The 11,567-nt window shown below is 37.8% G+C and overlaps 1 protein-coding gene across 1 annotated transcript in view; it reads right to left on the bottom strand.

Annotated features, from left to right (window-relative positions):
* The window catches only part of rbl2 (retinoblastoma-like 2 (p130)), a 29,669-nt gene extending 22,250 nt beyond the window's left edge, over positions 1-7,419 (bottom strand). Inside the window, exons 1-5 of the mRNA XM_008302419.1 lie at positions 7,123-7,419; positions 4,305-4,435; positions 3,305-3,505; positions 2,251-2,315; positions 561-723 (exon numbers count right to left, since the gene is read on the bottom strand). Coding sequence (XP_008300641.1) covers positions 561-723; positions 2,251-2,315; positions 3,305-3,505; positions 4,305-4,435; positions 7,123-7,260 — 698 coding nt within the window. The 5' untranslated portion in view covers positions 7,261-7,419. The remainder of the gene's footprint in view (positions 1-560; positions 724-2,250; positions 2,316-3,304; positions 3,506-4,304; positions 4,436-7,122) is intronic.
* Between the last annotated feature and the right edge of the window lie 4,148 nt (positions 7,420-11,567).

The raw sequence follows: 11,567 nt of genomic DNA, 5'->3' as shown, positions 1-11,567 counted from the left end.
TCATGATGCTGCCACCACCATGCTTCACGTCATGACGCTGCCACCACCATGCTTCACGTCATGATGCTGCCACCACCATGCTCCACGTCATGATGCCTCCACCACCGTGCTTCACATCACTATGCTGCCACCTCCATGCTTCACATCATGATGCTGCCACCACCATGCTTTATGATGGGTATGGTGTGTTTAGTGATGATGTGCAGTGTTCGGTGTCCACCAATCATAGCATCTAGCCTGATGACCAAAAAGCTCAATTTTGATTTGATCAGAGGAAAGAACCTTCTTCCAGTTGACTTCAGAATCTGCCACATGGCTTCTGGTGAACTCTAGCTGAGTCTTTTTTGTAAATGCTTTGAGAAAATGCCAAATTAAACTGACCATGATTAATTGTACTCTATTCAGTAATTCAACTTTGCTTATCTGACACTTGAACTAAAACAAACTGCACACTGTGTTCCTGGTGAATAAACAAATATTTGCATACAAATATCTGATCCTGATATTCTACAGTGACAATCCTGAACCTAATATTAGTTTCAGCTGCTGTTGTAAAGCACTCAGTAAGTTTGTATGTGTAAAACTGAGCTGCACCTTTAAACTCCGGGTTGAGCAGGTCTTTCCTGGCGTTGCAGAGCAGAGCGTTGGTGAAGACGAGGTCGAGGGCGCACAGGAGGAGGTGATACGAGTTCACCAGGTCGTCGCTGATCATGGGGAAGTTCCCTGAACAAGGAACAAAGAAGGAAAAAAAAACAACCATGAGTGAATTACTGTGTCTGCAGGCTACGTTGGCACAGCGGATCAGAAAGCTGCCAAATCTGTGCAGGCAGGTTCAGACTAGTCTTCAGAGTACAGAAGGAACGAACAATGAGAGAAAACCTTAAGACTTTTCCTCTCAGTTAAAACTACAGCCTGTGTCATATAATTATTTGCTGTAAATCAACTGATATGATCAAGAAAAGTAGTTTCATACTAATTTGCGGGGAAAAGTGTTTATTGCTACAGTATAAGAAAAAACAGTAAATTATATGTTGGTTAGTTGAACAATTGACATCAGTAACGAGACGTCAATCAGACAGAAAATGAACTAGACTGTATTCTCCAGATGTGTCTGTGTGAACCAGGTGTGTTCACAGGATGGAGGTAGTTTGATTTTTTCATCATCAGTTTGTCAGTATGAAACTTATTGATTTTCACTGCAGTCGAAAACTGCAGGAAAAGAACGCAGCTCGACCAACACGCAGCAGAAACATCGAAGATTTCCTGCAGCAGATCTATAAAATCAGCAGCTCACAGTCACCAACAACCACCTTCAACGGTCTCTGCTTTTTCTACAAACTCTGATGGACGTTGACATCACTTTATCAATTAGTTTTCACTTAACTGAAACCTTATTGAGGATTTTTTGTTGTAAACAATTATAATAAAATGAGAAAGTACCTCATATCTGTGACTTCAGTTTCCCTCATAATCGGCATCAAACTGTGCAGGACTTTGTCAGAAACATTCACAGCTAAACAGCAGCAGATTCTTAGGAAATTATATGCAAACTTCCAGGAAATTAAGTGGAAAACGAAGTCTTAAAATATTCTAAGTCATTGTAAATGAAAGACAAGGCTTCTTTGTGCCTTTTAATGTCTTTTGAAGCCCAAGGAGACTAAATACAAAACTACTTGCTTTGCAAGTAGGGGTCCTCGGACCCTAATAAATGTCACTATGGTTTTCTACATTTTTTGAAGCCTTTGAACCCTAAAGCCTGCTGTCAGGTTTTAAAGGCATGTTTTCTTTTTAAAATCTTCAAAATTACATCGTTTATCAGGCAGAAACTGTAAAAAACAGAAAGAATCGTCGGATTTGCAACTTTCTGACAGACTAATCATGTGAGATATGCGGTTCGAGCAGTTAAAATAATAAAATCTCAGCTTCAGGTCGTGATTTTCTTAATTAAAATTATGTATTTTGGATGTCTCATTTCCACAAAAATAAACGTTTTTTACTACATCCTGTTAAAAAACAAAATTCTGAGCTCCTTGATGCCACGACTGACTCAACTGTGACAAACATTCAGAGTTTTCAGGCTGAACTGCGGGCAGTGTTTCCACGGAGCAGAGAGGAAAATCAGACCTACTGGATCAATGAAACAAATGCAGCATGGCTCAGAAACAGTGAACAGAGGAGCAGGTTGTTGGAGATACACTCAGCACGGTGGAACATCTCTACAGAGCTGATGTGCAGAGCAGCAGTCTTTACCTTTAGCATGGACGAACAACACCCAGCAGAAGTTGAAGACTTCGGTCACAGTGCACGGATGGCGTCTGCAAAACAAAGATTCAAGAGCTTTACTAAAGCTAAAGCCACAATAATTTAAAATAAAAAGCACCCAAAAAACACAAAACAGTACACATAAAATAACATAAAAACAAAATGGGGACATCCAGGAAATTCTTGGATTTGTTGGGTTTTCATATTGATTTTTGTTGAGTCACAACTTTAGTTTAAAATTAATCAGTTTAATCTCCATAAATATTATTATTGTAGGGACTTAGTGTTTTATCTGAACTAGGTAGGTTTTATGTTTTGTGTCAGGTAAAGTAGTGTTTTATATCATTTTTGTAGGGTTTTAATTTTTAATATGTAAACTATTTAGGTAAAATCACACCACAAACAACACTGTAGGATCTTAACTCCAATATTTATACTTGTTAGGTTACTTTATATTATAATAATTATATATGTTTTGATATTATTACATTTTTAACAGTTTTCCTTAGAAATTCGAACTCCTGTACGTTTTCCTCTGAAAATTCTCGCTTCTTTTGATCACAGCTTTTAGACAGATTTTGCTTTTGTGTGTCCTATAACATTTTCTGCTGGTTTACTTGGTTTCGTGTTATACTTTTAAAATTAAATTATGTGCCAGTTGTTTATTTCCAGTCTATAACATGTACTAATGTGATGAAATAATCTCTTCTCATCTGTTAAAAAGACGACACAGAATTTAATATGATGCAGATTTATGGTCTAAACTAGATGGTCTTAGTATAAAAATGTGTTTTGTTTTGTTTTTTACTTGCATGCGTTCAAAAACTTTTAAAATATATTGACTTTGCACCTGAATAGAACCAAAACACCAATAAATAAATAAATATAGACACAAATGAACAAACACAGAAACAACTGAGAGTGGTACGAAACAATCAAATCACAGAAACATTAAATACAAACGTGTGAAGCTCAATAAAATGAGGCTGACATGTTGATCCACTGACAATAACATGAAGGTGAAAGGTCGTGGTTTTCCCACCTCTGTTTGCGGCTGCGGTGAACTCGCGGCGGTTCCTCCGACGGCGCCTTGAAGATGGACTTGAAGATGGGAACGTACTTCTTGAAGATGACGGCCGACACGGTGAAGTTCCTCTCCAGCTTGTCGGTGCTCTGACGGAAATCCTGCGGCAGCTTGGCCATGTCCTGCCACTTCTTCATCTTATTGAAGAACTCGATCAGGCTGCAAAGAGGTGGCGGCGAGAAGATCCATCAGTTACAGATCAGAGAGGAGAAACAGCTCAGATATCAAACCCAAACAGACTCTGTTATTCAAATCTGTGTTGAAAAAAAAGAAAATACTGACACACCCATTTTTTCTGGTTCACATCATGATGCTGCCACCACCGTTTCCACTGTTTGTTTCACTGTCAGACACGTGACTAAAAATTTTGTTCAGAAACTTTAAGAAAATTTACCTTAAAAAGACTCTTACATGCCAAAGTGAATCAATCCACTTTAAATCTTATATTGTTTATTTTGGCTACACAGTAAAGGAAGTCTTCATACTCTAAGTGACCGAGCACTAAACAGACGAGTAGGGAGGCCACCATGACACCTTCAAAGGCAGGGGTGACCAATCCTGGTCCTCGAGGGCCACAATCCTGCATGTTTTAGATGTTTCCCTCTTCCAACACACCTGATTCAAATGATCAGCTCATCATCAGGATCTGCAGAGCTCTAAGGCCACCAAGACACCTATGACTCTTCTGAGGCCACCAAGACACCTGTGACTCCTCTGGATCCTGGATATGCAGCCGACAAATCTGCATCGACTGCATGATGCCATCACGTCAATACGAACCTAAATGTTTCCAGTATCATGTTGCATCTCTGCCATGAAGAATTAAGGCAGCAAACAGGAGTCCAACCCGGTACTAGCAGGGTAATAAAGTGGCCGGTGAGTGTACATCTCTATGTGGACCCCGGGAAGACGATAAAAAAATAAAGCACCTAATGAGGACGTCAACACGTAAACTTACCTCATTTCTGAGCAGCGAAGGATTCTGGTCAGAGAGACGTAGTTCCCGTCGGCGGTTCCTTTTCCCACCGTCGGAACCGAAGACCTGCAGGCCACGTAGAGAGCACAGGCCAGCCAGTGCAGCTCGCTGCCCTGTGTGGGTTAGAGATTAACTTTTATTCACACACAAATAAAGGTAACAGAAATAAATAAAGTGTGACAGGAGACGTCAGGAAGCGAGAATTGCCCTCAGTTTACACAAAAAAAAAAAGAAAGAAAAAAAAAATAAAATAATGGAATATAATCTAAAAAAAAACAAAAAAACAAAACAATAAGCAGCAGATTATATATAAATATATAAGAAATATAAGAGTTTGTGCTGCTGCTGTAGCACCAGGCCTCATACACCGCGGTGCCACAAATTCACTGACATCCAACATTCTGATTTTTGTTGTCATCCGTCATATTAACGCTGCGACTAACAATTCTGTTCATCTCATCAAACACAGCTTCAAGTGCAGCTCGTGTACTAAGTTACTTTCCTGCTCAGCACCGAGGAGTTCAGGCTATAAATAACCTGAACTTTATTTAATAAGCAGGAAGCGTCATTAATCACCGGTCAGTGAGGAGTGTTGTGTTACACTGACACTGTTGGTCCTCTGCTGGCTTCCTGCTCCTCCACACTTCATTATCACTGAGTCACACGGCGCTGAAGTTAGTTTGTGGTTCACAGTGAAGGAAAACTGAAGCTGATCTGATGAGGGCAACGAGTTTCTGTTCTCACAGACAGAATACAGATTTCAGCTGTTTGAAACGCTCCATGTCTGTCTAGTCCAGGTCCAGGTTTACTGGTTTTTGATGCAGACCTGGTCTAATGCGGTCTACATGTTTAAAACAAATAAAAAAATAATAAAAAACTAACTAAAATACATATTTTTGTATGTTTTTACTGAAGTAATAAAGGTTTCAGTCATGAAACAGGGTTTTTAGGAGTTTTTAACTTCTTTGGGATAATCTAGTCTACATCACTCGTTGGGAAAAGTGTTGCAGGTTTTATTCTAGAGCTGGTTTGATGTGATCTTGATGGGGATCGTTGTGTTTTCATAAAGAAAATAAAGCCTCCAAAGTCTTGACACTGTGTTTTAAATTGTTTTTAACTAACTCTTCGATAATCTAGTTCACTACTACTTGTGGGTACTGTAGTTTTTGATGTAGATCTAATATGATGTGGTCCACGTGTGAAAAAAGTAAACTTGCACGTTTTTTTCTGTTTCCACTGATAGAATAAAGTTTTAACAAAAGGGAAACCTTGTTCAAAACCGTTTTCTAACCTGGATTTAACAAGGCTAACTGTACTGGTTTTTAATCCAGATCTAGTCTGATGTGGTCTAGCTGTGAATTTAGGGATTTTTTTTTTAGACTTTCACAAACAAAATAAAGCCTTCCCAGACCTGTTTAAACAGGTTTAAACTAACTCTGACATACTCTTGTCCATATTTAACCAGTATCAGTAATGTGTTTTTTCATGTAGACCTGGTTTAAAATAGTGTAGATATCAAAAACACACCTGAATTTTAAGTTTTTTTGAGTCTTCACTAAAAGAATTAAGGTTTTAATTGCCTTAAATGGTGTCATAAAGTGTCTTTAAACTCTGCCTGATCATGTGTTCCAGGTTTAATGTTTTCTTTTGCAGACCGCACCTGACGTGGCTGGAATGTCGAAAAATAAACCGTAAAATTGCATTGTTTTCAGTTTTCACTAATAGAATAAAGTTTCCTCAAAAATTAAACCTTATTTAAACAGTTTGTAACTTTTCTGGAAAAAAAACAGCCCAGATTCAACAAGTTTAAGTGAAAAAAGAAGATTAAAGTAATAAAAAAAAAAACAGAAGGAGTGAAATCATTATATTTTTTTTAATGTCTTCAAAAACCAAATACAAACTACAAACTATTTACTAACTTCTCTGTAAAAAAAAACAAAAAACAACATCCAGATTTGACAAATCTAAATGCACCAGCTTTAGATCTAAACCTGGTCTGAAGTTAGCTTCTGTTTGGGCACTTAAGGAGAAAGTTGAGAGAACCTTAAATTGTAATCTGGATGTTTAAAAAAACCCATAACATTGCTCTTTTCATTTTCAATCATCTAACAAATGTGTTTTAACCTGCTTCTAGCTTCTCTAAAATAATATAGTCAGGATTTTACAAGTCTTTGTTTATTGGTTTGAGTTGTAGACCAGATCACATGTGGTCTAGATGTTAAAAAATGCATCCTAAAATATACATTTTTGTGTTTTCACTTAAAGAATAAAGGTTTTAATTTCCTAAAAGAGTGTTATAAACAGTTTTTAAACTCTCCCTGTTTGTCTGGTCCAGGTTTGACAGGTGCAGGTTTAGTGGTTTTTAAACTTAGATATGGTTTGGTCAGTGACATTAAAGGTAGTTTGTTCTGTAATAGTATAAATAAAGGTATTACACATGTGAAGGTGGATTCTAAGGAGCAGTAAGGTTTTATCATTAAAGACTAAAGTTCCCCTTAACTTTCCCCTTAAATGTAGGCAGGTCCAGTTACACATGTGCGTGATGTGTTGTTTAGTTATTTTACAAAAGCGGCACCACATTGATCTCGTCCTGCACTCTGAAGCTGTGTGTTAAAGCTGCTGATTAATAAATGATTCAGAGCTGAAGCTGTGTTTTGTTTTAGCTGCTGTCAGGGCTCTGCTAGCCGCCGCAGCCGTTAAGCTAGCTGCGGCGCTGCGGTGAATTTGGACTCTGGCTGAAGCACAAACCGCACAAACACCGACAATGAGCTGAGTTTAGAGCCCCGAGGTCAGTTTTTACCTCCAGAGTGAAGTTCCTGCTGATGTTCTCGTAGGTCTTCCACGCCTCCGTGCTCGCCTCTTCGTCCATGTTCAGGGCTCGGCAGAGATCCTCAAACCCGGTCCGCGCTTTCTGCAAGAACTCCTCCTCGTCGCTCATTTTTTGGAGCTTCGCGGACAAACTTAGCGGTTAAAAGGTGAAGTCAGCGGGGTGAGGGTGCCTCCGACAGCGGCTAGAGACGCTGTTCGGGCGGCTGTTGGCCAGAATAACGGTGTTATTACGGTGCTGGGAGCTGCGCGGATCTACGCTGTGGCCATTTAAATGTCCTCTGACTGACAGGTACGGCGGAGCGGAGACGTCGCTCACGTACGGACGTCAGCCAACCACAGGGCGCGACGTCACTTCTGTGCGTAAGTACGTTGGCGAATAGCAGGAGCCGCAGCGCAACGTGAGTGGGCGGGGCGATCCCCTCTACTACTACTTCCTGTTGTTGTTGTCTGTCGGACTTTAAACTGGAAAAAACTACGAAAACGTGAATTTTAAAGCCTGCGATCATTAAAACGGAACAAAAACAGCATTGATGATTGGGTTTCAACCTTTTCATACCGTTTTCCGTCCAAATATCTGCTTCACAGACACCAAACGTCACATATCATGATGTCTCAAACTAAAAACAAAAACACAAGTTAGTGCAGTTTAATTCAATCAAATGTACTTAGAGATACTTAAAAAAGTAAAAGTTACAATAACTTAGGTTAAAAGTACTTAAGTAAAAGTTACAATAACTTAGGTTAAAATACTTAAGCAAAAGTTACAATAACTCAAAAATAGAATTTTAAAGACTTGTTTTTATGTGATACTTTTTTACTACTTTATATCCATATATATATATATATATATATATATATATATATATACATCAATGTTGTAGCTTTAATAAACAATATTAGTTACTTTTACTTTTTGCAGTTAATTCTAACAAATGCTCTTTTGCACTTTCAATAGAGTATTTTTTCTGTATTATATATTTTATTGCTATTTTTTTTTTGTTTTTTTTTTGGACTGTGACCTCGTTAGCCGCTGCAAAGATGATACCGAATAAAATTTCGTTGTATTTCTTGTACAATGACAATAAAGCTTCTTCTTCTTCTAATTCTATCAGACTTTTGGTAATTTTTGTAAAGATTTTCGTCTTTTTTCTAACCTTATCTTAATTTCACTGTATTACATGTGTGGCTTCATGTTGTGCCTCGTTGTGTGTTTTCTTTTAAAATGTTATTATCTTGTTGTTTGTTGTTGTACAGAACTGAAAAATTGGCACCTCTGCCAAAGGACACATGTCTCTTTGGGGACAATAAAGTTTATCTTATCTAATTTTATGTCGTTCTGTCTGGCTGTACTGTCTGGCTTCTTTTTATTATTTTGCCCTCTGGCTGTAAAAGCACTTTGTAAATGTGTTCTATAAATAAAGTGGTATTGTTTAAGTTTCTCACCGCTTTAATCTGACACATTCAGTGTCAATATTGTGTTTATCTGTTGTCTTGTTCTGCGTACATTTATACACAATGCTTAGAGTTCCAATATCAATAAATGAAGCATCATCTTAAAAAGAACACATCATTTTTGAGCCTTCAGTCCTTTAAATATCTCCTACAGGCATGTATGAATATTAAATTTATTTAAAATGTAATAATGTCATTGTTATTCAAAGCAAACACAATGCAGCTGATCACAGTTTTAAATAAACTTGCAAAGAAGCTTTTCTGGTCGTTGGGTGAAAACTTGTGCCAAAAATAGAAACCTAATCGACTTTAAATTAAATCTACAAAACGATAAGATTCTGACACAAACCACTGAGGAAGGATAATTTAACGTTAACACCTGATGTGGTTTTAACAGTCAGATGAGTGTGTTTCATTTTATTTAACTACTAATCTGTGTTTCCCAAAGTCAAAGATGACAAACGTCTTGTTGTGTTCTCAAAACAGAAATCAGAAAAGAAAAGCTGTTTTTTATTGTAAAAAAATGACTCAGACTGATTAACTGGTGATCAAACGTTGTCACCTGATCGATTCATCTAAACTGAACTGATCCGTCCGACACTCAGGAAGAGACTCAGGTATTTAAAAAAGTGTTTTTATTCGAAGGTACGAGGCACTTAGAACCATCACCTTTAATTACAGCTGCTGTAACAGGATAACGAAGGTGAGTTATACCGTACATTAATACTGAAACAAATAAATAAAAATACACAAACACGGAAAAGACGACACAAAAAGTGAACTTCATAAATAGAAGAGGAACGTCGGGGTGCCTTCGTGACACACTGCTGCTGCCGTCAACACGCCAGCAGCTTTTCAGATGTGCAGCTTGTAAATGAAAAAGATTCTCCTGGAGAACCTTCAGCTGCAGAACGAAGACGAGGAGCCAGAACAAGAGGCTCGAAAATTCTGGAGACGCCTCATGTGTCCGTCTTCATCCAGGTAGAACCAACAAAGTCTCTGAAGTGATTCCTGGACGACACATCTGTTCTCTTTAGCAGCTTATAAATATGTGAAATGAGAAGTTTATAACAAACTTCAGCTACTCTATGGAAGTATCCTGTAACCTCCCTCCTACTCTGATTACAGATGAGTGCATCATGTGGACATTAAAGGCTCAACACTTTAAAAATCAGCCTTGTGGAGAACAAGTCTGGGAACCAGGAAGAATCAAATTCATAAAGATTTAAAAGTCAGATTTCAGTCGGTTCTGTGTCAAACTGAAAGAAAACAAATTAAACTTGTATTTATGTCCAGTAGAGGAGTGTGTTGAGTTGAATTCATGTTTCTACATTAAAAAGGTCCAAAACCAGCCAGAGATACGACCAGTGAAAATCCTGCATAAAACATCCTCCTTCATTCAAAGTACACAGCAGCAACATGCAGTTAAATGACTGGAGTCCTGGTTTGGTCTCTGGCTGATTTATTATTAGATTATTAACAGAGAAGCATCAGTTTGGAACCACTTCATATCTGGTTTACTACTAAAAATATACATCTGGTGGTCAGTTTATTCACATTTTGTTGCATATATTTTTTTTTATATTATTGACCTATTTGTATATTTTTTGGCCATTTTTGGGTTATTTTATAATTTATCAAACATTTTAGAAACGCAGATTTTTCTTTGACATTTTTGGGGCACTTTATCGATGTTTCTACTTCATTTTGGTTAATTTTTCTTTATATTTGGATGATTTTGTTATGTTGTCAGACATTTAATAAACACTTTGGGGTCATTTAAAAATAAATATATATTTATAAATAGCTTGGAACGTTTTTATTTAAATATTTCGGGGCATTTCTGGGACATTTTATGAGTGTCTTTGTGTCTTTCAACTAATATTTTTAAAACTTTGAGAGACTTTAAAAACATTTTTTAGGCATTTTTCCTCCTAAATCTTTCTCACACTTCACTCAAAACATTTGGGATATTCTCTGAATATTTTGGGACATTTAACACATTTTTTAAGACATTTTATTCCCATTTTTAAAAATATATTTTATTATTTTCTGCACATTATATATTAATATTTCTCTGAAACATGTTGGAGTAATTTCTGGGAGATTTTATAACAATGTTTAAGTCTTTTAAAGCTAATTTTTCAAACTTTATTTTTTGACTTTTGGAGACATTTTATTGATATTTTCTTTCATGTTTTATTAAAACTTTTGGGACATTTGTCTTTAATCTTTAATTATTTCAAGATGTTTCCTAAGGGTACTGGATCATTTATTGAAATGAAACCATGTGAGAGTTTAGTGGAAAGAATTAATTATTCTGTGGAGCTGTTAACGACTCAGACGTGTGAAATGTGACCCGACTGCACTGCTGTCAAGGAGAAGCTACAAAACTCTTTTTAAATCTGTAACTATGTGCTGTACGTTAAAAGCTCCTCAAAATGTACATCCTGTGAGTTAAAAACGCTGTCAGACGAGGACAGTGCTGCCCGTCATCGGTCCAGGATGGAAGTATGACGACATCTGGGATATTCCAGTAAGCGGGCTTCAAGATGGCGGCGAGTTTAGGTGTGAAAACTAGAATATGTACTGGACCAGCACCATCTACATGGCCTGTATCGGACAGTGTGTGAATAACTCAGCGATCAGATCTCAGGTGAGCAGGTCACTGACTTCCAGGGTGACCGGGGTGATAATCTGCCACACATGACCAACGCTCGGGCTGCAGGGTGGCTCGGTGTTGCCTCGCAGCTAGAAGGTCATTGGTTCGCGTCCCGGTGGGGGCACCAAAATCTTTCTGCGTGGAGTCTCCATGTTCTCCCCGTGCAGCGTGGGTTCTCTCTGGGTTCTCCAGAAACATGTTGAGGATAATTGGTGATTCTAAATTGTCCGTAGGTGTGAATGTGAGTGTGCTTGGTTGTCTGTCTCTAAGTGTAGCCCTGTGATAGACTGGTTACCTGTCCA

The sequence above is a fragment of the Stegastes partitus genome, unplaced genomic scaffold, assembly GCF_000690725.1.
Source record: "Stegastes partitus isolate 25-593 unplaced genomic scaffold, Stegastes_partitus-1.0.2 Scaffold1812, whole genome shotgun sequence".
NCBI classification, from domain to species: Eukaryota; Metazoa; Chordata; class Actinopteri; family Pomacentridae; genus Stegastes; species Stegastes partitus.
Note: the sequence above shows the minus strand (reverse complement) of the source record. Positions and strands in the feature narration are given on the sequence as shown.